This window comes from Phoenix dactylifera, chromosome 2, assembly GCF_051530095.1.
Source record: "Phoenix dactylifera cultivar Ajwa chromosome 2, Ajwa_hap1_PhDact_Kaust_v1.1, whole genome shotgun sequence".
In the NCBI taxonomy this organism is placed as follows: domain Eukaryota; kingdom Viridiplantae; phylum Streptophyta; class Magnoliopsida; order Arecales; family Arecaceae; genus Phoenix; species Phoenix dactylifera.
In genome coordinates this window covers 49,588,585-49,612,375 of record NC_143191.1, presented here as the reverse complement: position 1 = coordinate 49,612,375, position 23,791 = coordinate 49,588,585, and the positions used below count along the sequence as shown (strand labels likewise).

The 23,791-nt window shown below is 38.6% G+C and overlaps 2 protein-coding genes across 2 annotated transcripts; both read left to right on the top strand.

The window, feature by feature from the left end:
* The first annotated feature begins 1,068 nt into the window (after positions 1-1,068).
* On the top strand, positions 1,069-7,235 carry LIN2 (Coproporphyrinogen III oxidase). The gene is made up of 8 exons (XM_008804092.6): positions 1,069-1,823; positions 2,819-2,894; positions 3,698-3,792; positions 5,068-5,151; positions 5,987-6,074; positions 6,572-6,696; positions 6,781-6,879; positions 6,956-7,235. The coding sequence occupies exons 1-8, from the start codon at positions 1,266-1,268 to the stop codon at positions 7,022-7,024; spliced, it is 1,194 nt and encodes a 397-aa protein (XP_008802314.3). The 5' UTR covers positions 1,069-1,265; the 3' UTR covers positions 7,025-7,235.
* Positions 7,236-8,897: 1,662 nt separating this feature from the next.
* On the top strand, positions 8,898-17,113 carry LOC103716186 (uncharacterized). The gene is made up of 3 exons (XM_039124918.3): positions 8,898-9,196; positions 15,743-16,033; positions 16,763-17,113. The coding sequence occupies exons 1-3, from the start codon at positions 9,002-9,004 to the stop codon at positions 16,880-16,882; spliced, it is 606 nt and encodes a 201-aa protein (XP_038980846.2). The 5' UTR covers positions 8,898-9,001; the 3' UTR covers positions 16,883-17,113.
* The last annotated feature ends 6,678 nt before the right edge of the window (positions 17,114-23,791 follow it).

The following is a 23,791-nucleotide window of genomic DNA, read 5'->3' as shown; positions in this document are numbered from 1 at the left end:
ATGTGTGAGACCCTTCAGATGTTCTATGCCAACCACACTTATTGTGAGGCCATCTAAATTTGAACCACATGAAAATAAAATTTTTCTGCCTCATGACATGAAATAACTGTGTTGCCATGCCAAAACTTTATGTGCCTAAGGAACTAATTGTATCAGCAATCAAATGTTTCAAATGTTTATAATAACATTGGGAGGTCTCTTTTATCCATTTCAAATGTTTGATCGCTTAAGAACTGGTTTTCTGCTAACTTATAAATTGATGAGTGAAGTTACCTCCTTAATTATGGCTTAGAAGCCAAGTCCTCCTCTTTTTATATTCTTATTTATTTTTTCTCAGAAAAGTCTCACATATTTTTAATGGTGTTTATACATTTATGGATTCATTCATGTATGATCTTAAGTATTTATGTGAGATTTTAGTATGATATCAGAGCCGATCCTCTTTGCCTATTGATGCAAGTCATCCTAAAAGCACAACCCAGACATGCCCCTCTTTTATTTCATTCTCCATGCTCCAACTTATCAATCCAGGTGTCTCGGTTTTATTGGATCAAATTCTGATCCAAACTTGGGATGAATCCACAGCTCCAACCAGAGCAGAGGTGGGCCTTTATCCAGCCAACGTACGTTTTTATATGATTTAATAACCACGTTGAAAAGTTTTTCCTAGAATTTTTCAACCGTGTAACGCAAACTCCCTCGTTGACTTTTGCTAGTCAACCTTCATATTTGGTCAACTTTCTTCCAAATCCCCTCGTCCATCAGTACCAGATCCGCTGCCTTGATGATTACCACGACGCCCACTGGTTCAATCCAGCACCTAATACCTGCTCTAGGTAAACTACAATCCATTCATAATTTACTGTAAATTCTTTCTCCAACTGGCCTTCTATACTCAACACCTGTCCATTTCAGCCCTATAACGCGAAAAATTCATCCCCTATACATCGTACATGGACACCTGTCAAACAAACAACCAAAGCGTAAAAAAAAAACATTTTCGGACACTAAACCATCATCTGAACTCTCTCTGGATAACAATATTCCGCAGGAACAACAATCGCGCCCGAGTTGGTGGTGAAACCCAACCATCTCCTTATCCGGAATAACATAATCCCCGCCCAACGATACTCTCACCTCCCTACCCTCCCCCTACGTCCAAAACTAGGGGCCGCCGCCGGTAACTGAAGCGATTATAACCTCACCCCTCCTATTCCCCCATCTCCACTCCTCCCTCCCTCTCTCTCTCTCGTCCTCTCCACGCGATGCCGGCCGCCGTCTCTTCCCCTCTTCTCTTCACTCCCTCCTCGGCTCCGCAAATCCTGAAACCTCGATCTCTTCTCCCCTTCCAAAACCTAAACCTCCGCCGCCCCGCGACAGTCTCGTCCAGCCGGCAGCTCGCCGTCCCCGGCTCCATCCGTGCCGCCGTCGCCATCGAGAAGGAGACCCCGGAGAACGAGCGGCCGGAGACCTTCCTCCGGGCCGCCGATGGCACCGATGTCGCCGCCCCGACATCCGTCCGGGGGCGCTTTGAGAGGATGATCCGGGAGGCCCAGGACGAGGTTTGCGCCGCCATTGAGGCGGTCGACGGCGGGGGGAAGTTCACGGAGGACGTGTGGTCGAGGCCGGGTGGGGGCGGGGGCATCAGCCGGGTGTTGCAAGATGGTGGGGTTTGGGAGAAGGCTGGGGTTAATGTGTCGGTGGTGTATGGGCTCATGCCCCCGGAGGCTTACCGAGCTGCCAAGGGGGAGCCCGGTGATGGTGGTGGGGATTCCTCGGTGAAGGCGGGGCCGGTGCCCTTCTTCGCTGCCGGAATTAGTTCGGTATGTGCCTGTAAATGCATAGATTTGTCTTCTTTTTCTGGTGCAATTGTTGCGGAAGTATGTTTTTAACACTTTAAAATGACCTTTTGTTGTGTGTATCTGACAATGTAAATGTTTGAGTGTTAAGTTTTTGATTTGCAAACTGTCTAAAATATGGAAAGGGATTTTGGTTAGGGTTTTTGGGACTTGGACCTCTTTTGGTTATCAAATTCAGTGAAAAAAATGGAAAAAATCTAAATTTCTGGTGATCTGTAATGTGGCTTGTTAAAATTGCTACTTCTTATTTCTTAATTTTAAATTATCTTTAGAGCACCAATGCTCATTCCTATTTTTTATAGGCATTGACTCAAAGTTATCAGTCTGGCCAAAGTTTTCAGATGTTTTATCTGACTTTTATCTGATTTTAGTATTCTTCTAAAGAAGTATTAAGTTGATTTCAGTCTCTAAACTAAAAATTAGATTTGACATGGCACATGTTAACTACTAAACTGAGTTTCCAAACCTTGATGTATTATGAATTGAAAAAATTCCACGCCAACATGTCATGATACAATTCCAGATCATCTGGGCGTTGCTTTTTTGTCAATAAGGAGATGGTTAGTCGGATAATTTCACTTGATATTCAAGCAGATATAAAGTGCTTGTTTGCCAACTTCTTGTGTTGGTCTGCCTTTGAAATAATAAATATATTTCACGTGGTGAAATAGCGCTCTTTAACTGGGAAAAATTCCAGTGATTTTGTTCAGCATGTGTTAAAGTTTCTGTTTACTTCTGTAAATATGGTATTTAAAAATTTAAGGCATATAATCTACCCTGTGTAGATGCATACCTGTTTAATGCACATAATTGATGCATGTAGCTGAATACCTGTAGAAGTCTCTGAATAACTAGCAAAAAGGGACTTGTTTCTTTTGTTTTTGCAGTAACCAAGTTGATAATGCAAATAATTTTTCCCCCCACAGATTCTAAGTCTTGCTGTTCTGTTCTTTTTGTAGGTTTTACATCCAAAGAATCCATTTGCTCCGACTTTGCATTTCAATTATCGGTACTTTGAGACTGATGCACCAAAAGGTACATATTTAGAAGTTGACATTTTTTTTTTGAGAATTCCTTGACTGATTGCATTTTCCTTTTTATTCTTTTCCGCCAAGCATATTTTTGTAGAGGAATTGACCTTTTTTTTTGCAAAAACAATGTACAATAAACATCCGATGCTGTGAGAAAAAGTGTTATATTTGAGATGCTGTTGGTTAGTCCATGTCAGATGGATTTTCTGGGAATCAATTTTGAAAGAGGCATGACTAACAAGAACTCATTGTTTTTTTTTTGTATAATCTCATTGTACTTAGAAATTAGGCACAAAAGCCGCATGAATTCAAATTGTAGTTCTTTTTTCCATAATGCAACTTTCATGGCATCAATTTTTATTTTCATCCAAGGCCTAGTATCTGTCATCGAAATGGAACATGTTGCTTTATGTCATTGAAAAATTTTGGTGTATGCCAAACTAATTTTTCTGGTTTGAAATATTTATGAACACTTTAAATTAAATCTGATTATCAACTTATTGAAGTGGAATTCGATTGCAAATTACATTCTGTTCTTTGTTTCCTAAGTGTTTAATGTTTTTTTTCTGAAAAGAGTCACTTAAAAAAGTGCATGAAGAATCCATAATACCAGTGCAAAGGCTAGTTATCTTATGACTTGCAAGTGTTCCTATAAAGCACAGATGCAAGATATGCTAAAAAGTAGGAGTAAACAACAGAAATGACCAGCTTTCACCCACTAAATTCAAATTGATATATGTTTTCTGCCACAGTTATTTAAAATTATTATGGTGTTTGCAGTTTATAAATTGTGACATGTGGCTGCAGATGCTCCTGGTGCGCCTCGGCAATGGTGGTTTGGTGGTGGCACTGACTTGACTCCTGCATATATCTTTGAGGAAGATGTAAAGCATTTTCATATGGTATGCGTAAAAAAACAGGCAATTTAAAGTTCTCTTGAACTTTATGTTTTTTTTTCTGAGGTACCAAATGTAGAAGAAGAGAAACTAGGATATACTATCTGTTTGCATCCTTGTTCTTTGACCTATAGATTGTGCAGATCAGCTTGGTAGCCTATTCCTTTTTCGTTGCTCTGTAATTTCTATTAGTTTTGCAATTTCTACATTCTGTTGATGAAGGAACAAAAGGGAGCACGGATGGTTATTTGATATAAATATCGTTTCAATTGATTGTCCCTTCTTTTCTTGTCTAACCCCAGTTAGATGTTTATATGACTTCTGCAATTCAAATTGCTGAGATACATTCTTGAGATCAAATTTGAACCTAGGCTTATCACTGTTATTAAATTTTGTTAGAGCGGGAAAGTGATTGCGTCCCGGTCAGAGGTATTGTCCGCTTTGGGGAAGTGCGTACGTATCGCGCGATGCGTGTCATGTGCAGCTCTTAATGGGCAATATTTTTCTCACAGCTTTGTCCTTCTTAAAAGGGTCCTCTGGAGGGAAAAGGGTGGCTCCTCCTTATAAGGCATAATCCTTTTCGCTACTCTTCCAATTTGGGGCTAAAATCCCGGGTCTCCCATCTGCCCCCCAACACTACCTCCCCAGTGGGAAGGATTCGTGCGGGGATGTTTCGGCGGGTCCCTTCCTCTAGCGCCATAGTGAGGGGAATATTGCCCATTAAGAGTTGCACACGACACGCGTCGCACGATACGTACGCACTTCCCTAAAGCGGACAATACCTTTAGTCGGGACGCAGTCACTTTTCCGTTCTAACAAGTTTTATTAGTTTATGAGTCAATTTTATCATAAAGAAATCATGTTTTACTATTGATTATCATGAACTGGAATTTTATATACTGTTTTATGTTTGACAAGATTATATGTTGGAAATGTGAAAGGGTTAACTCCAGATTTCTGGTATCTCATGCTTGATGTTGGCACTTCACAAGCTAACTAAGTAGTGGTTTTTATTTCTTTCATGTTTATCAAATTAAGGATATGTAACAGAGTTAGGTTACATGCTTGAGCTCATCTGTGTTATTATATCCCTGGAAGCGATCATCCAATGTCCATGCCCTCCCCCACCTCCACTCACACAATTGTCTGTTCCAGGATTTTTGAACTCTTCTTAAAAAATCATGTGGAATACAACTGAATCGTATATGTTTGATGAACCCTAACTTATGATTGAGAAATTTTGACATTATGTTTTTTTTCCTTTGCCTCCTTTTCTTGTAGATTCAAAAGCAATCATGTGATAAATTTGATCCAAGTTTCTATCCCAGGTTCAAAAAGTGGTGCGATGATTACTTCTTTATCAAGGTATATTCAGCCTTTCAATTTTCATTTCGGGAACTATGCTTGTTCCTGCATTTTTCAGGTCCAACTTGTTTGATTAATGAAATCAATGTTCTTAATGATATGTCATGCTTTGTGTATAGGAAGTTTTATGTATATTTAATAGGTGCCTTCTTTTTGTCTCCTTTCTGTCGGTCTCCATATTTTTGAAAGGAAATTATGTTTTCTTTGTAAACAAATAGGCCATATGAGTTATTGTGAAGGTTCTCTATGTTGATTGATAAAGTAAAATTAATATTTGATATAATAATAGCTGCTCTTTTCTTCTTTTTCCTCAAACTTCTGTCTCAAGGACATTCAGGGAATGGTAAAGAGCATTTTTGACCATCTGATTGTAGTTTGAGTGAGTTAATATATCATAAGATTTGATGGTGCATAACATCTCATTCTACAGTTTTTCTCATTATGAAGTTATACTGGTTTTTTTTTTGGTTTTTGTTGAAGAAATTATTCCAATGATATAGTAGGTTACAGTTGCCCAAGGTTTTACAGACTTTTGGTTTTTAATTTTATTAGAATTTTTAACTTAAAATGTGAAAATAACATGATATTGTTTGGGTAAAAACTTCTCTCTGCTTGTTGGAAAAATTTCATTGCCAGGCTATCAGACACGTTACTAGTTAGTAAATTACAATTTTCCTCTTAAGCAGGGAGATATAGGACAAGTTATTACAGCGTTATCAGGACTCTTGTCTTAAAGGGGGAATTCGGGTACAAAAACAAAAAGGAAAAAGACAGAATGTTTGAACATGTTTTATTGCAAGTCTTTCTTCTAATGATCATTTGATGCTCTCTGCAGCACCGTGGTGAGCGGCGTGGGCTTGGCGGAATATTTTTTGATGACCTTAATGACTGTGATCAAGAGATGCTTCTAGCTTTCTCTACTGGTAATTTCTACCACAGATCACAACATGTCTTGTTGTTTTTAATTGTGGAGTAGATGCAATTAAGAAATTTAGATGTTTAGTGAACTTTGATATAAAATGGGCCTCATGCCTGAGATATACGCCTGGTGCCCTTTTCGAATTAAAGCTGATCTTTGGCCCAGCTGCATGGCCAAAGAGGTCAAGGAGTTGTTTGCTTTGGACCAGGAGGCACTCAGTCAGGGCTTTTCTTATTTAAAACAAGCAGCAACCCGAATACAAAGCTAGAATATGTTTAAGAACCTCTGTTATCAAAGCTTAAATACAAAAGCAAAAAGAACTGGGCTGAACAAACTTGAGGCATTGTTGTGCTGAGGAACCCTGCAAAAAAAAAAAAAAATGTTGCTTTCTGCACTATGTCAACTTTAAAGAAATTGTTATAATTTTTTATTTATGTAATTTTTGCAAATAAAATATTCTTCAGTTCTTTTGCTCATCATGTATTAGCTTACTCCTTCCAGAGTGCGCAAAATCTGTCGTTCCAGCATATATACCTATTATAGAACGGAGAAAGGACATGCCTTTTACAGAACGGCACAAGGCATGGCAACAATTACGAAGAGGACGCTATGTGGAATTCAATCTGGTATGCAGGGGAAGATTAACAAATTTAGATTTTCACTTCTTTCGCATGCTTTTGATTTGACTAAATGTTTTATTGATCATGAAGGTCTATGATCGCGGAACTACATTTGGATTAAAGACAGGGGGCCGGATTGAGAGTATTCTTGTTTCTCTTCCGCTAACAGCTCGATGGGAATATGATCATGTAATCTTATCGACCTTTCATTTTTTTAACTTTTTTCTTTCAGTGTTTGGATCTGACTGAATGTGTTACTATGCAGCAACCGGAAGAAGGAAGTGAAGAATGGAAACTTCTAGATGCATGCATCAATCCAAAAGAATGGATATGACTGTGAACAAGTTGGAGTGTATTGTTTCAGTAGGAGCTGCTCATTTCCTGTTATGTAGTTAGGAAGCTGCTCATCCAGATTTCTTGTGTATCTAGTATGAAATAAAAGTCGGGTTCTCGTTGAAAGTGCAGCATAGAAAGTGCACTGAGTATTGTAACCTATCTGAGTTTGATTCAATCATTTAATAAATTTGATCAGCCACTTGGTGTCATTTGAGGATGAGATCATGATATTTTGTTGTGTGTTTGAGGTGGTAATCTCTTCTAGTAATTGACTTTAATGTGGGGATCAATGTGTAGTTGGTTGCACCTGGTTGGAACGTAGAATACGGAGTCCTAGAAAAGATGCAGGAGTTGTGCCTTTCAAAGAAATTGGGACTATATGGAGAACAGGAGAAGGTAAAAAAGGTCAAAGAAGGGAGGAATGTAGTGGTAAATTGTTCCAATAGTTGCATGCATAATAGGCTCAACTGACTTTGCTTTTTGTCTAGTTTCCTGCGGCTGATGTGAAAGGAAATGTCTATTCTTGCCTGCGGGTATTTAGCTATTCTGGACATGATATAGCAAGGATTCCGTATAGTTTTTTTTGCACATATACCCTGTACATATGGATTATTTCATAGAACCCCTGCAAAATTGCTGTTTGCACCTGAATAACCCATATTTACAGGGTATATATACAAAACTTGATATTGCATAGGTATAACCCATATATGCAAAGGTATACATAGAAAACTTGAATTTTTTTGGTATGCCTGAAATTGAATTATACCACATCTTGCGCTCTGCCTGGTTATTGATAAATTGAAAGAAAAGAACACCAGTTAGAAAGATAGTTTTGGGAGAGAATAACGAAGTAAAGATGTACATTAAACTATTCTATCCTCAATTTTTTCTCTGAATGATAGAGATTCTAAGAGAAAATAAGAAATCAAAAATGTGGGTCAAAACAATTTATTCATCTCATACCCACTTTCTTTAATTTTTTTTTTTCAAATTAACTAAGCATGCTAAATTCTTGTTTTTTTTTTTAATTTCTTCTTCGTATTCTTCCCTTAACCAAACTCTTTAATAAAAATAGTCTAGATGTGTAACCGATACAGCTGGCCCAGGCCGGCCCCGGCCCGGACATCGGGCCTCTTTTGTTTATCCAAGCCCGGTCAGATCCTGAAAGTTCGATGCCCAGCCCGCCTAAAGGAGCTGATGTTGTTGATATATCCATTAGCCCGGTCAAATCCTGAAAGTTCGATACCAAGCCCGCCTAAAAGAGCTGATGCTGATATATCCATTAACATATAGTACAAAATTTTATTAATATAATATATAATTAGCTAATATTATTAACATATAAAATATTATATTAAATATAGAGTTTTTTTTTGGATGGATAGTATTCTAAAAATTCAAATTTGCGTGAATACTCTCTTCAAATTTATATTTATTTCTTTATCTTCGTGAAACATTATTTATACACAAATACTCCTAATAAAACGATTCTTCTAACACCATCAATAAAAATTATATTTATTTTAATTAAAAAATAAAAATTTGAAATTATTTTTTGTCTTTATTTTAATTTGAAATCGTTAATTTTTTAATGGTGTTAGATGGTGTGGGTAAATATGTAAAAATAAGAATAAAAAAATAGAATAGTAAGAATATATATGCAAATATCAATTTTAAAAGAATATTTATGTAAAATTTGATATTTAGAAAATTTTCTTAAATATATAATTATCTCGGGTTGGCCCGACCTAGGCCAAGCTCTAGTTGTTAGGCCTGTTTTCTGCCTATGCCCATCTCACGGGCCTATTTTAGTTCCCAAGGCTGCCAAATATCGGGCTGCCCTCAGGCCCATGATCAGCTCTACCACCGGCACACGGCTCAGAAATCAGCATCCATCCCCTCTCTCTCTCTCTCTCTTTCTTCATTCTGACTTCAGGTTGCGAATCGCGTGATCGAGAGAGGGGGGAGAGAGATGGGATCTCCTCCCATGGCGATAGGCATGAGGTTGTGGGTGTTTGGGCTGGCGCTGACGTCGTGGTGTCTTCACGTAGTAGCGATTGGAGGAGCGAAAGGGCGGTTGCTGCTGGGGTTCAGGGAGACTCAGGGGAACGCTTCCTTCCAGTGCTCTCCCTCCGGCCCCTGCCTCCCCTGCCAGTACTCGGAAAAGGTACGACACAATCCTTCACATTAGATTCCAAATTATCTATCTATCTATCTACCTATCTATGCATTCTAGAGAGCCTTTCTTTTCAAAGTAGTTGGTGATACGAATCAAACATCGAGAGAAAAAGAAAAAGGAAGGAGGGTAGGGGGAATTTGGAGCTCAATCATCATGATGCAAGGGAATTATATTCAACTGCTTTGATTTGATTGCAACACCTCTCGCATAGGAAACGGACTCAAGCAGTCATAATTGAAAGCAAAACCTTAGGGCAAGTAATATGGGTATTGCATCTTGGATAGAAGCCTGGGAAGTCGTCGTGGTTGCTAATGTAGTAAAACGACATGAGTCCTTGAGAGACTGATGATAGATGTTTTCTACCGCAGTGGCAAGAAATAATGTCAAGTTCACTATTTGAATCGCGGTGCTCTTCCAACAGTCATTCTTTGGAGGAAAATGGATCAACTGCTTTAGCGGTTGAGTGGTTGCTCTATGGTTCTGCCGTTTATTCGATGATCTAGATAAGCAACTAGCTGAAACTGAAGCCGCTTCATTGCTGCAATTGCATTAGGGCCCAGATTCCTTTTTAAGGTTAGAAACATGGGGAAGAGTGGAAGATACTTGGATCAAATTTAGATGATACTCAAATATGTGTTTCTGATTATTTCTAAGAATGAAACTAGGGGTGGCTGCTCACGCCCAAGCACCTGATCTAGTGGAGGAAAAAACACAAGTCAATTGAACATGTTCTGTGAGAGGGGAAAAAAGAGAAAAAGCAACAAATTTCTTCAGCTATCCTAACTCATTTTGAAAAAAATTGCAACATATATCATAACTCCTACCTTATGGGTTTTAACTTTGCTTGATAAAAGAAATGTGGGGCATGTGGCAGAAGCATATGGTTTTTGCAAGGGAATCAATTGGAATCCAATATTTAAATATACTGATCATCCAAAATATGCGACTGGGAGTGTAGGTGGAGATGATTATTTAATTAAGAAAATGTTACTGCCTAAGGAAATATATGGCTAAAGGGGCCATCTAGAGCTCTCTTTAGAATAAGAAACTTACATATTTATGATTTTTGGACTTCCTTTCAGTTCCTTGGATTGATTTGAGTTGAGTTGAAGAAATTGACACCATAATCCTCCATCTATAGAGCGTGGGAAGACTCTTGAAGACTTTCCATTAATGACCGACCACCTGCACATATACTGAAAGACATTTCATATGTGTTAACATATTCCAGAAGGACCTTCAATATTCCTAGTGACCTTCCAATTTCCAGTGATACTAACCTCGTAAACAGTAAATTATAATTTCTAGCATTCCCCCATGGTTCACAATTTATAGAAGAAAGGAAGAAAGATTCACATCTATTTATTTACCTTCCTTTCTGCAGGTGGAAGATTCCTAGTCGTTTCCCGTTAATTTTTCAAGTATGTTTTTGATCTTCCTGTTTTCCTGGGGGAGTTCTTCATGATAAATTTAGACCAGATGGCCTCAAAATTTAAGTCTTCAATATCGAACTAGTATAAATATCAAAAGGAAACTTTTCCTTTGTACTGCCTTTTTAGGAGGCTGGTTCAAGATAAAATCCATCTTGTTCATTATTTCTGCCTAGAATTTCTTCAGTAAGTCTTTTTATTTAGTTGTGCTTCATGCCATCTTTATGATAGTTAAATTCTTATGTGTTGTTGCATGGTTCTGCTGAGGGCGTGCTGTACCATCAGCTACAAATCTTAATTGCTTGCACTTCAATTTCTTTTCATCCATATTTTGGTAAGCGATGCTTCAATTCCTGGATAATCTCATTTTGAAATATATCTGAAGGATATCCTAATTACAACCCTTTGCCTTCATGGTGACTACAAGATGGATAACATGAAAGTCTATTCCCAAGGGGCAATTGTCCTCATTAACTAACTTTTTTTAAAGAGTTTTCTCATTTTAGCCACCTTTTTTTTGAAAAATATTTGGCTCTGCAGACTTTTTTTTGCCTTTGATATCCTTGTTGATTTCTTTCTTTTGTTTTTTAATATTTACTTTGAATGATCCTCCTAATTACAACTTTTTCTCTCCATGGTGACTACAAGATGGATAACACGAAAGTCTATTCCCAAGGGGCAATTGTCCTCATTAATTTTCTTTGAGGATTTTTCTCATTTTAGCCACCTTTTTTTTTGAATTTTTTTTTTTGTCTCTGCAGACTTTTTTTTGCCTTTGATATCCTTCTTGATTTCTTTCTTTTGTTTTTTAATATTTACTTTGAATGTGGATGTACATTGCTAGCTATTCATATTCTTCATTTTCTATGTCAAAACTTGCTAGCCAACTTGTTCTTTATTTCTATTCTTGCTCCTCCTCCTTCTCTTCTTCTTCTTCTTCTTCTTCTTCTTCTTCGTCTTCTTTTTAATGAATGGAAGTTCTTTGGTCATAAATCTTAGAGTATTACATTTCTTCCAGAATACTCCATTTTAAAAATGACTAGCACTATGCACTGCACATGATCTTGTGCATATAAGATATATATTGGAGAGACGTTGGGAGAGATGATAGTTTGCATTTTGGAGTGTGGTGGAAAAAGAAAAGAAAGGAAAAAAGGGCATCTGCCGGAATTTTCTGAATTACCTGTGTCTCTACTTCAGTTTTTTAAAAGAAAATCTATACTTATTAAGTGGAGTCGTATTGGCAGGTGGGGTTGAACCCCATGAGTTTGCTTTATAATAGATAGATAGATATAGCAAATAGATCCCGCTCGATAATGGATGGTAAAAAACATAAGGGAGAAGGTTATAGACATGCTTTGATACCACCATTGTTGGTTGCAATGCGAATATAGGGGCAAAAGTGAATAAAATGAGAAAAAAAATTATAGAAGAGGAGGAATTTTTCATAAGCAGTAAAGTGATTGTGGTGAAAGAAAGAGCTTTGAAATGGATGGATGTGGAGAACTCTAGACTCTGTTTCGCCAACCTTGGTACTGCAGTTTTTCTATAAAGTTCTGTACAAAACCAGCAAAATAAGAGACCTTTGGGCTTTGAGCACTTTGTATTATATTCTCACCATCATGTTGACCATCCATTTTGAATTAGCCTCCTATTGTGCATTGTGAAAATGTATTTGCAATTGCTACAATAAAGAATCCCAGATTCCAGAGTCATAAAAAATAGATTACATTTTTGGTTTCGTTGACAAAGAAGAAATTTGGCTAGAGCCTGGAGTTTGTTGTCAATACAACTAAACAATATCAAAATATCTTCTTGGAGCAGTGATAATAGAAAAGTTCATTGTCTTTAGAGAAAAAAGGAGAGATGTTAATGGTTAATTTATAGTTAAAAAAGGAAAAAGAAAGTTTCTATAGGTATACTGGATGTCAAAGATCTCACTTGCTGGTTTTATATTGTTTTCTTTTCGAAAAATTTGAGCACCAATACTTGGAAGGGACTTTAAAGCCCACCTTTTCCATTTAAATGTGGGAAAGAACCCATGGTAAACCAAGACATGAAAAATGCCTTCTAAAAGACTACCTGTACCTCCTGTATCTACTTCCATATGTCCCTTTCAAAGCACCTTCTGGTACAGCATTCTATTTTTTAATTAATTATACAAAGGTCCCTTCTTTAACAAAGTTTGCATTTTTGGCATTTCAACCCCTACATCTGGTGCACCCAGAAAACAGGCACTTTAATTCTTTATTTCCATCACACAGTGGGTGATGTTTCTTCAACTCTGGGATATGTTTAAGTTCTTAAGATCTATTAGTTCATTAATCTTTGTACCTTTTTCTCTTGAACAACATCATCTTTTATTGACTGGTTGCCTATCATATGGCATTCAGAATGATGGCTATGCACCGATTTCTGTTGGGAAACAGTTCTCATCTTCCAAAACAATCGTGTATTCTTCTCCAAACTCTTACAAAAGTGTAATTTGCTAGCATGACCTTTGGTTACACATGGTTGAAATGGGAAGAGCTGATTTGGGCCCAAGAACACAGAATGCAACCCCTTGTCACTTTTTTCCTTTCTTTTCTTTTTTTTTTTTTGGGTGGGTTTTGGTTTTTTTTTTTTTGGGGGGGGGGGTGAGGTTGGTTCTCATTAGCTTTGATGTTAAAGGGAACTTAAACAATGTGAATGGCGTGGATGAATTCAAAAGACTTCACATGGCGTGCAGTCTTACGAAGTTTTCTAGGGCATGCTAGCTAGGTTTATTAGAGAAGGCCTACACAGGAAGAGCTTTCTCATAAATAGCTGTAGCAATGTGTGGGTTGATGTTGAGGTCTTCGGTATAATTTGGTTCTTTATTTTGCTTTTGGTTCTAGCCGAGTTTATTTTTCAACCCTTTTTCTATTTATACTAGTAAAAAGATGTTTAGATTTTGGAACGCCGTATTGGCCCTTATTGGATAGTACAGGATGTACCGTACCGGTTCGGTACTGGTATCCAGTACACATGGTGTATCGACACTCGATATACTAAAAAAAATTTCGTACCATATCGTACGGACACTGTGCTAGTGTAACTCCGGTATGGGGTTCGGTACCGAGACAGCAAACCTTGATTTAGATTAAGCACAAACATAATATTACAACAAACCTTGATTAATTTTTGGATTCTTAGTTTATGCCAATGAAGTTAATGTATGTGCTTTGTTTTTGGCTTTTGATTTATGGAACTATTGATGGACAACATTGTAGTTCAACATTGTGATGCAGTGGAAGAATAGGAATTGGATCGGTATTTGTCTATAAATCACCATGAAAATATATACATGCATATTATGATAGATTAATACCTGCAGAGGAGAAAGATACATGTCGATATGGAAATCTCTCATATGATTGTGTATACGTAGAACATGGCTACACGCCATAGTTTTTTACACAATAGGAACTTGCGAATGGTTAGGTGGGCCTATCATCCGTTCAATTTAGACTAAATATTGAAATGCTAAAAGGAAAAGGAACCTGAATCCAATATGTGATAACTTAACAACACCCTTAGTCTCCTTTATCTAGTGGCGGCAAAAGGGAGGGGTGGCTTCAATCCATTTTTCATGCCAACATTCCTTGTTTTTCCGTCTGATTCAGAATTTATGTGGATTTAACACCTTTAACCAAAGTTTATTCAGCTTAACCATTTATGCACGTGAGCTAAAGGAGAGCAATAGGGTGTTTTAAATAGTTGTTAGATCAACACCTTGTTCTCTGCCCACTTAATCTGGTTAATCTGGATAAAACTAGATAACAGTACTCAGTCAAAAAGGTGGAGTATGTTTATTCTGCTTTATCCCCTACTATTTGCCTGAAACTTTTACCACTCAACCCTGGTTTTACTATTCCTGAACTAAACACAGCCTCAGCAGTTAACTAGATAGTAATGATTCTTTTGATATGAGATGTTCCAGAAAGTGCTAAAAAAATTCGAAAAAACTTAAGATCTTTTAGCATGAATATAGCATGAAAACTTGAAAATACCTACACAGGGGGATTATAAAAAAATAGAGCAGAGGGAACCAAAAGGGATTATAAAAAAATTGACGTTTTGCATAGGGATAAGAAACACAAACACTTTTAAAAGTTTTATGTAGGGTTTGTACTTTCTATATATGGTGATATGGGAAGACCTACACAGCTTGAACAAGAATGTCAACATTATGCAAAAGAAATGATAAGTTTTTTTTTCCTTTCAATTTTTCCTGTGCCATATTTGATCCGTATTGGATTATTGTGCTAGCATACTGAAAAGTTCGAAATAGCCATCATTAAAATTAAGTATTAATGTCAAGATGCAGTAACAGCAACTATTTATTTTTAAAATATCTACTATGTAATAATCTCCATTTATTGGGATTCCTGTTTCCACCATGACCATTTCTTGTTAGACAGTGTATGGATAGATTGATATTACAATCAAAATTGCTGATGTAATTCTAGGTTGGACTCTGTTACCAATTTGTGGGAGTGCTAAACTTATTAAAATATCCGTTCTACTGATGAAGTTTGCAGAAATGTCAAGCCTTACTAAATTGGATCACTTTTTTTTCATTTCATTATGAAGCATTAAACTGCCTATTCACATTACATTAGTGATGACTAGCATTCATGCCTGTTCTCAAATTCACGGCATCCTGCTTCATGTTGATATATATGACATTTTCCTTGTAAGCTTCTAATTCAAGGCTGATTTGACAAGCATGAAGACATAGATGGATCGAGTTGATTTGATCAATTTCAGAACGAAGCAATTCAAATTGCCTATAGATTTTATATTTCTCATAATTGCATAATAAGATCTCCATTTCTTTTTCTCACATTTGGAACCAAAAGAAAAAAAAACTGTTTCCCAGTTATTGAACAGTTCTTAATAGCTCAGGATTGAAGCTGGAAATATCTTTGATGCCATGAAGAGTAATAGATGTCTTTTAAACATCAATGCAAGTTACTTTTAAAGAATATTTTAATGGTATATTCTTTAATCTCGTCATGACATGTAGTTCCTTAAGATTTCTTCATTTTGCTTACGTGAGTTCTGCATTGTTTCAATATAGAATGATGAGAAGTATCGTTGCAGTGAAACTGGCTATCGTGTGCCCTTAAAATGTGTAGAAATGCAAGATGGTCTGAAGGATGAAACTAATAAAATCCGAAGAAGGCTGTCCTCTCTTCAAGACCATAGCGAAGCAGTGCAAAAACAGTTGCTTACTGCAACAACTAATTACAAGTGGAGAAAGTTGTTGGGTGATTCATCCGCATCAGAAGGTGGAAAAAAGAGCTACATCACCTATAGGAGCTGTGTTCCAGTTGATAATGAAGAAAAATTGTCGGTCCTTGGTTTCGAGGTATGGGAATTACACTTTGCACTCAAGACTTCTGGATTTGGCATCTGTGCCTGTATATACTTTCATGTGTTTAGGTTATGGGCCTTGCTCATTTATGCATCTTATTCCTATTGTACTTTCTTGTTATCCACATCCAAATTTTCTTGTAATGTTCTGCAATCAATGTCTCTATGTTTTCGAGCTCGGCATCTGTGTTGGAAATTGTAATTGTCCTGAACAGGAATCAAAGGATTCATAAAGGAATTCCCCAGTTAAATGAAGATGATGAAGTTACGATAATGAGAACAATATAATTCCCCCTCTAACAAACCACACTAGAACAGATAGGAGGACCAAAATAACTGCCAATACTATTTGGATGCTCCGTTACTCTTTCCATCTTTTAGGAGTGAGAATTATAACCATCTATTCCATAGAGAGGAGGTGGGTGAAGACGTGTATGTATAATATGCTGTATATGGATATTGAGGCATCCAGATCCAATCCAAATAAAATTTATTTGCAACCCTTCCAACATAACATTCCTGCTGTTTCTTCTGTCCTGGTTGGAATTTGTCTCAATTGTCTAAGCAGGCCATGATTACACTTCCTTAAAAACAAAAATCCTGGTAGGATTTTGTTTCTTATTATTTTTTATTTTTGCATTGGATCATGCTACAACCTTGAATGCTGCTCTTGCCTTGAAATAGTACTCTCGGAGACCTAATTATCCTCTTCCATTTTTAACAGGTGATTATGGTGGGGCTATTACTTATCAGCGGGTCAGTCGTATATTTGAGGCAAAAACGCACTGTTGTCATGCCAGGAGCTGGAGCTACAAGGATCCCCACAAGCTCTCCTAGGTTCTAGTGGAGCAGACTATGGATGAGCCGAGGCTCTATAGTTCCTTTGTAACCTGCATTGTGATTTTCTTTCTTCTTGTTTTTTTTTTGTTTTTCCTTCCCTTTTTCCTTGCCATTTTGCTTGGATCTGGTATGAAGGAATAATGTATTGCATTTTGTCTGCATAGAGAAGAACTGAAGCTTCATGGTCAATTGCTTGTCACATGATTTAATTATTAAAAATGCTTATTTACTGTTTTTTGGCTTTGCACATACCATTATACTTGATTCCGTTGTTTTTCTTGCATCAACAGAAAAATTTACCAACTCAACCAGTTGGCACCCTCCTGAATGTATGTATTTTTGGATGAGCACTTCTGGACAGTTAATGGAAGACTCTTTTGTTCTGAAGTCATGGTATTATTATACTTTGCCATTAGCTAATATTGATGGCCCTACTGTTTTGTGAGAGGGGAAAAAGGAATCTTAATATTTTCCTTCAAAGAGACAAATGAAAACCAATCATCATCCATCTTCGCCTCTTGCTCCATGTAAAGCAGCACCAGAAATATTGGAATCATGTGAGCACTAGACATTTTAAGCTTAATTATACCCAAAAAAAAGAGAGCTTAAGAGAACTGAAATAGGACTTATAATTGCATGACCTTATATTTCTCTCAAAAAATGATTACATAATCCTAGGAAAGCTGGTATAATAGTAAAAACAGTCATTAAAGGGATTCCAAGGTACCTCAGCTGCATCATGACCATTGCAACAATGTTGTATCATGGTTGTCAACCATCAGACCCATTTTGGCTTCACATTATCCCTATTCACCAAATTTTATATTACTTTTGATGTTAAATTAACATTCCAAATGCATGATATTGTTAAATGAATAATTATAATATGTGCATAATACTATTATTTCATCGTTATAAGTTGCTATATGCCATTATAACAACTAATAATTATTGTTATAAGTGAAATCACCTTTTAAAAGAAGTAGGCTGGCTTAATTTTTTGGTGACTGCCTGATCAAGTCCTTTCTTGGCCGTTTAAGATTTTCTTCTCTCCTCAGCTGGTGAGTTGTATTCTCATTGCTAACAATTACTTTATGTATTTTGTGTAACCGTTAAAGTTTTCAGATACGTTCGCATAACTTGGGCTATAGAAGATTTGACTATCTTATTATTATTCATGTAGATGGAAAATGGTAAAGCATATGTTTCATCAATTTCTTATTCCCTATCACATAACAACAACTTGCCGAACGACCTTGAATTAGGAAAGCTAAATCCCGAAATTTAATGATAGCTAGTGATCCCCATAAGCCTCAAATATAGAAATGTAGTACCCAGTTATGCTAATCCTAGTATGACATCCGAGATGCATGTGACAAGATCAGCAGACAAATAGACCTGATAGATCAATGTATTTCATAAAAACTGTTTGACATCGAGTTACCTTATTCATATACATTAGTAAATACACTATTATATTTGGGTAGCGTACATTTATTGACTGCATTTCTCCAAATATTATTTCAGAGAGGCACAAAAACAAAACGACACTTTAGATTTTTGCATCGTATACAATCTACGTAAGTATTAAAAAATCATTGTTAATTAGCTGCCTTATTTGTTTGTCTTTTTCGACAAAAAAAGAAGGAGAAGATTCATTGTGTTTCCTTCCTTGCCACTCCATGCTTCATTTTTGCTAATTAGATTATATAGTGCTATTTAGGTGATATTTTTGAGTTACTTAAGCATATTCCTTTGTAATATTACTTAATTTAAAGATTTAAATGGATTTTTTTTAAAAAAATAGTGATATCAATGTGTTTTCCTTTTTTTTCCGGGAGGTATCCAGGGAGAAGGTTTACTTTGCCGGCGACCCCCCGGGTATAGAAAACGGTACGGCCGCAACCCCTGAAAACCATCATGAATTGACCGAAACTCCGGAGTCAATCATTTCTTCAGTTACGGCAGAAATAAGGAAGGATGGAAACACAGGCTCAATCCTCTGCTTGATGTACCACCAAAGAATATATACCTCCAAAATAAATTACATTTATGTTGACACATCAATGGTTTTAGTTTGATGGAAAAAAATGTTTTGGAGAAGGATAATAATCTTGTCCGATATAAACACCAATTTTGTTCACCACCAATTTTACATTACTAATTCCTAAGAAACTTTGATTTTACCCTGTCCAATGGAGCTAAATCGGCTTGCGTGTGGCAGCTGTAGTTTAGCTAAAATTGGTTTGGAAGGCTGAGTGGCTCAAGCCAGACTCAAAGTGCTCGGCAAAAGTTCATCGGGCTGGCTCAGGAGATTATATGGGATTTACAGTGAGTTCCGAAGAGGCGGAGCTTGATGACAGTCAAGCTGGATATGAAGCGAGCCTACGATAGAATCTAGTGGAGCTTCTTCAGGTGTGCATTGGAGATGAAACATGGATAGATTGGGTGCTGGGCTGTGTGCGGGGGCCGAGGTTCTCCATCTTGATCAATGGGATGCCGTCGCCGTTCTTCCAGTCCACCATGGGCCTCCGTCAGGGATTTTCTTTATCCCCATACCTCTTCATTATCTATTCTGACGTGCTTTTCCGTGCTTTGCGGGCAACTTGCGGGAGTCAAGAACTGGCAACCTATGTGCCAGCTTTTGGCTCTCACCCTATATCTCATCTTCTGTTTGTAGATGACTGTCTTCCACTGGCTAGGGCAAGAGCGAGGGATGCGCGAGCCTTTAAGCGGGTGTTGGTAGCTTATTGTGTGGCCTCCGAACAGAGGGTCAATCTTCAGAAATTTGCTCTCTCTTTTAGTCCGAGCATGGAATGGAGGGTACGACGGGAGAGCAAGACGATATTGGAGGTGTAGGAATAGGAAAGTGCGTGGAGTTACTCAGGAGTTTCGATCATAGGGAGGCGGCCGAGGGCAGCGGAGTGCACAGGCCTGGTGCAGCAAGTGCAGAGCAGACTGGAGGGCGACCTCTCTATCCATGATGGTCGTTTCATACTGGTGTCGGGTCTGTGCTGTGTTCTATGCTAGTTTATCTTATGGCTAATACTATGCTCCCGAAGACTGTGCTGAGGGAGATTGAGCAATTGTTTCGAAGCTTTCTGTGGGGCTCGCATGGAGGGGGCCATGGGTGCATCTAGTGGCTTGGGAACGAGTCTGCCTGCCGCTTAGTAAGGAAGGTTTAGGGGTGCAGTCCTTTCTTGAGAGGCGCGAGGTGCTCATTGCTCGGCACACGGTGAGGTTCATCCTAGAGCCATAAGGTTTATGGTGCTAGGTTATGACAGCAAGATATAGCCGTGGAGGGCAACCTTGGGTAGCCGGAGATGTTCTTACATGTGGTGGGAGATCAGGAGGCATTTACTTTTGGCAGAGGCGAACACGAGGTGGCTAGTTGGCGATGGATGGAGTATTGACGTGATAAAGGACCTGCGGGTGGATATGCTCCCTTTGCGATTCTGGCCGACTATGATCAGTGCTGAGGTGGGCGGACTTGGGGTGCATGACCTCCTCGTCCCAGGGGAGGTGGAGTGGGATAGTGCCATGCTCGGTCAGTTGTTTGGCGAGTAGTAAGCATATCGGGTCCGCTCGCTACCAGTTCTGAGAGCTGCGAGCCCGAATGTCAGGATATGGAGCACGTCATACGGAGCCAGTGTTAGGGTTGGGGACGTTTCCCGGACCCTCCAATGGGACCATGTGCCGGGCCTGAATTGCGGCTGGATCTGAAGATTTGGACTCCACCCCAAGGTTGCCTTATTTCTATAGAAGGTGGCCTGGGAGCGCTTATCGACGAGAGCAATGCTAAGTGGGCGAGGACTGTGCATTCCCCCTAGTGCTCGGCGTGCCAGGTAGATGAGACGGTGGATCATGCGTTGTTCCAGTATGTGTGGGTGAGGAGGGCTTGGACACTTGCTGCAGTACCGCAGGAGGCTTGGAGTCAGAGAGACTCCTTTCTACAGACTATCCGACATTGGATTGGCATACCTCAGATGCGTTGGGTGGCCATAGAAGCGACCTACATAACCTACCAGATTTGGTTGGCGAGGAACGCTCAGACTTTTGGAGAGCATAACTTGTCCCCGAGGTTCGTGGTGGAGCGCGCCGGAGCACAGACAGTTGAGATTATTCAGACAGGCTTAGATCATGGGCCTTTGATAGCTTGGGACACCTGAGGCCCTCATATTGCTTAGGCAGAACTCTGTAGGGTGTATTTCACCTGGGAGCCCCCACCCCCCAGCTTCCTCAAGGTCAACTTTGACGACGCTGTTTTGGAGGGCAGCAGGAGGGGAGGAGCAGGCTTCGTCATCATAGGGTCGAGTTCCAGGGTGGTCGCTGTTGGTGGTCGCCAGATTTTTGACATCTCTGTGCCAGGAGCAGAGCTGCGGGCGGCCTAGACCGGATTATGCCACGCTAGGGGAGCGCTCCGGGCTACCTCGATCATATTGGAGGGTGACTCAGCCACTGTGATCAGTTGGGTCCAAAAGAGCCCGAGCGGAGGGGGAGGGGTACACCCCTTATTTCGAGACATTTGAGACATGGTGAGTGATGTAGTGGCTTTTCAGGCTAAACATATGTATTGAGAGGCTAACGGGGTAGCGGACTGGGTGGCGGCATATGTGGCGTGCCACTTAGGAGACAGCCTATGGGCAGGAGGGCGAATTGCCTAGGGCACTGTATGATTTAGTTTTTGCTGCTTCTACTGAGTGTATTTATTCACGTAATATATGAAATACCCATTTTTAACCCCAAAAAAAAAGTTCATCGGGCTCACTAACACTATATTTACGATCAAATATTTAACTGCTTTCATCTATGGCATCAATTATTATGATTTACACCAATCTCGGCATGCAATATAGCTTAAAGAACTTCTGAGCGGCGATTTTTTTTTTTTACCCAATGAAAATGAAGTGCAGAGCTCTCATGAAATCTGGCTCACTAGTGTTGGAACTCTCTCATGGGTGATAATTAATTAGCACTACTCGTGATTCTTGATTTACATAAACAAAATCAATAAAAAGGGAACCGGCAATAATACAAGATCTTTGCATGCTCATATTGTATTCCTTCTGAGACAATGATGTTGTTTGAAATGAAATAGAATCTGAACTCTGTGTCCAAGATGGTCCACTAACAAGGCCGGAGAACCAGCAAACATTGTTCAACAAGAAGAGCAATCCTTGTTCCTTGAGCACTGATGATGGCACGGCAAGGATCTAAGGTGGTCACGAGAGCACTCGGAAACCAGGCAAGCAAATGCTTGATTCTAAAGAAGTTTTGGAGATGTCAAAGCAGGTCATGCACCTAGTCTCAAACTCAAGTGGACTTCCGGTACTTCGGCCAACCATTCCACATTATTTCATGCTCTCGGTGCACCCTCTTTCCCCACATAAGTTTTGCTGCCCCAGCGAGAGTTAGGAATACCAAACCTGCTTGACTTTGTGGGGCCCCCAGGGTTACTGGCTCTTGTTGTTTTATTGTGGCTGCTAAGATATGGACTTAAGAGGGTCATATCCTATTTTAAAAGAGTCCAAGGTTCCAAGGAGATGTCATACAAGACTGCTGGGTTTGAAGTCTTTTCCAATGCTTGGAACCGATGAGATAGCATAAGACTTATGAGATTCAGTTAGCCTGAGGTTTCTAACTGAATCTACATGGTGAGGATTAGTTCACCCACCCACTTACTATACGTTAGTGCATTGTAAAGGGAAAAATAAAGATTAATATAGGTAAATGGAGTAGTCAGTGCTGCCCTAGCATACTGATGTCAAGAAGCAAGAAAAAAGAACAAGGTGATGCGTAATATGGCTCTTGACTTAAGGAAAATAGGACATCTAAATAGCCCTTAGAAAAAGAATGATTCATATAGAAAACTGGGTCTCATTTTCCTTTGGGTGCTGCAAATATTGAGCAAGATGAATCATTCATGCCATTGTATTAGCTTATTAAATGCTAGCATTACTTTAGCATAATCTAGAATGCTAACAATTACCTTATGTATTTTGTGTAATCGATAAAGTTTTCAGATACGTTCGCATAACTTGGGTTATAGAAGATTTGACTATCTTATTATTGTTCATGTAGATGGAAAATGCTAAAGCATATGTTTCATCAATTTCTTATTCCCTATCACATAACAAATTGATGAACAACCTTGAATTAGGAAAGCTAAATCCCGGAATTTAATGATAGTGATCACCATAAGCCTCAGATATAGAAATGTATTACCGAGTTATGCTAATCCTAGGATGACATCCGAGATGCATATGACAAGATCAGCAGACAAATAGACCTGATAGATCGATGTATTTCATGAAAACTGTTTGACATCGAGTTATCTTATTCATATACATCGGTAAATATACTATTATATTTGGATAGCGTACATGTATTGACTGCGTTTCTCCAAATGTTATTTCACAGAAGTACAAAAACAAAACGACACTAAAATTTTTGCATCGTATACAATCTACATAAGTATAAAAAAAACCATCATTAATTAGCTGCCTTATTTGCTTGTGTTTTTTTTTTTAAAAAAAAAGAAAAGAAAGATTCATTGTTTTTTCTTCCTTGCCACTCCATGCTTGGTTTTCGCTAATTAGATCATCACTAAAAAGGGGCAACAGGAATTACAATTTACTATTAACTTACTTTTACTGGAAATAATCCCAGAAGTATCTTTTTGTATCAAAAATTATAATTGAAGAAATTATCTTTTAGTATCAATCCCTGCAACCCTAAGGAAGATATTATTTATAAGTCTATCAAACTCTTCACCATTGTGGGCCCATAGCATTGCACCAACTCCTCGTACGAGAGCATCAAGGGCCCTCTCCCAACCCAAGTCCAAAGCTCCATCCCAAAACCTCTGACCCACCACCAAGCCCTTTTAAGACCCCGTCGAGGCTCCGATTCC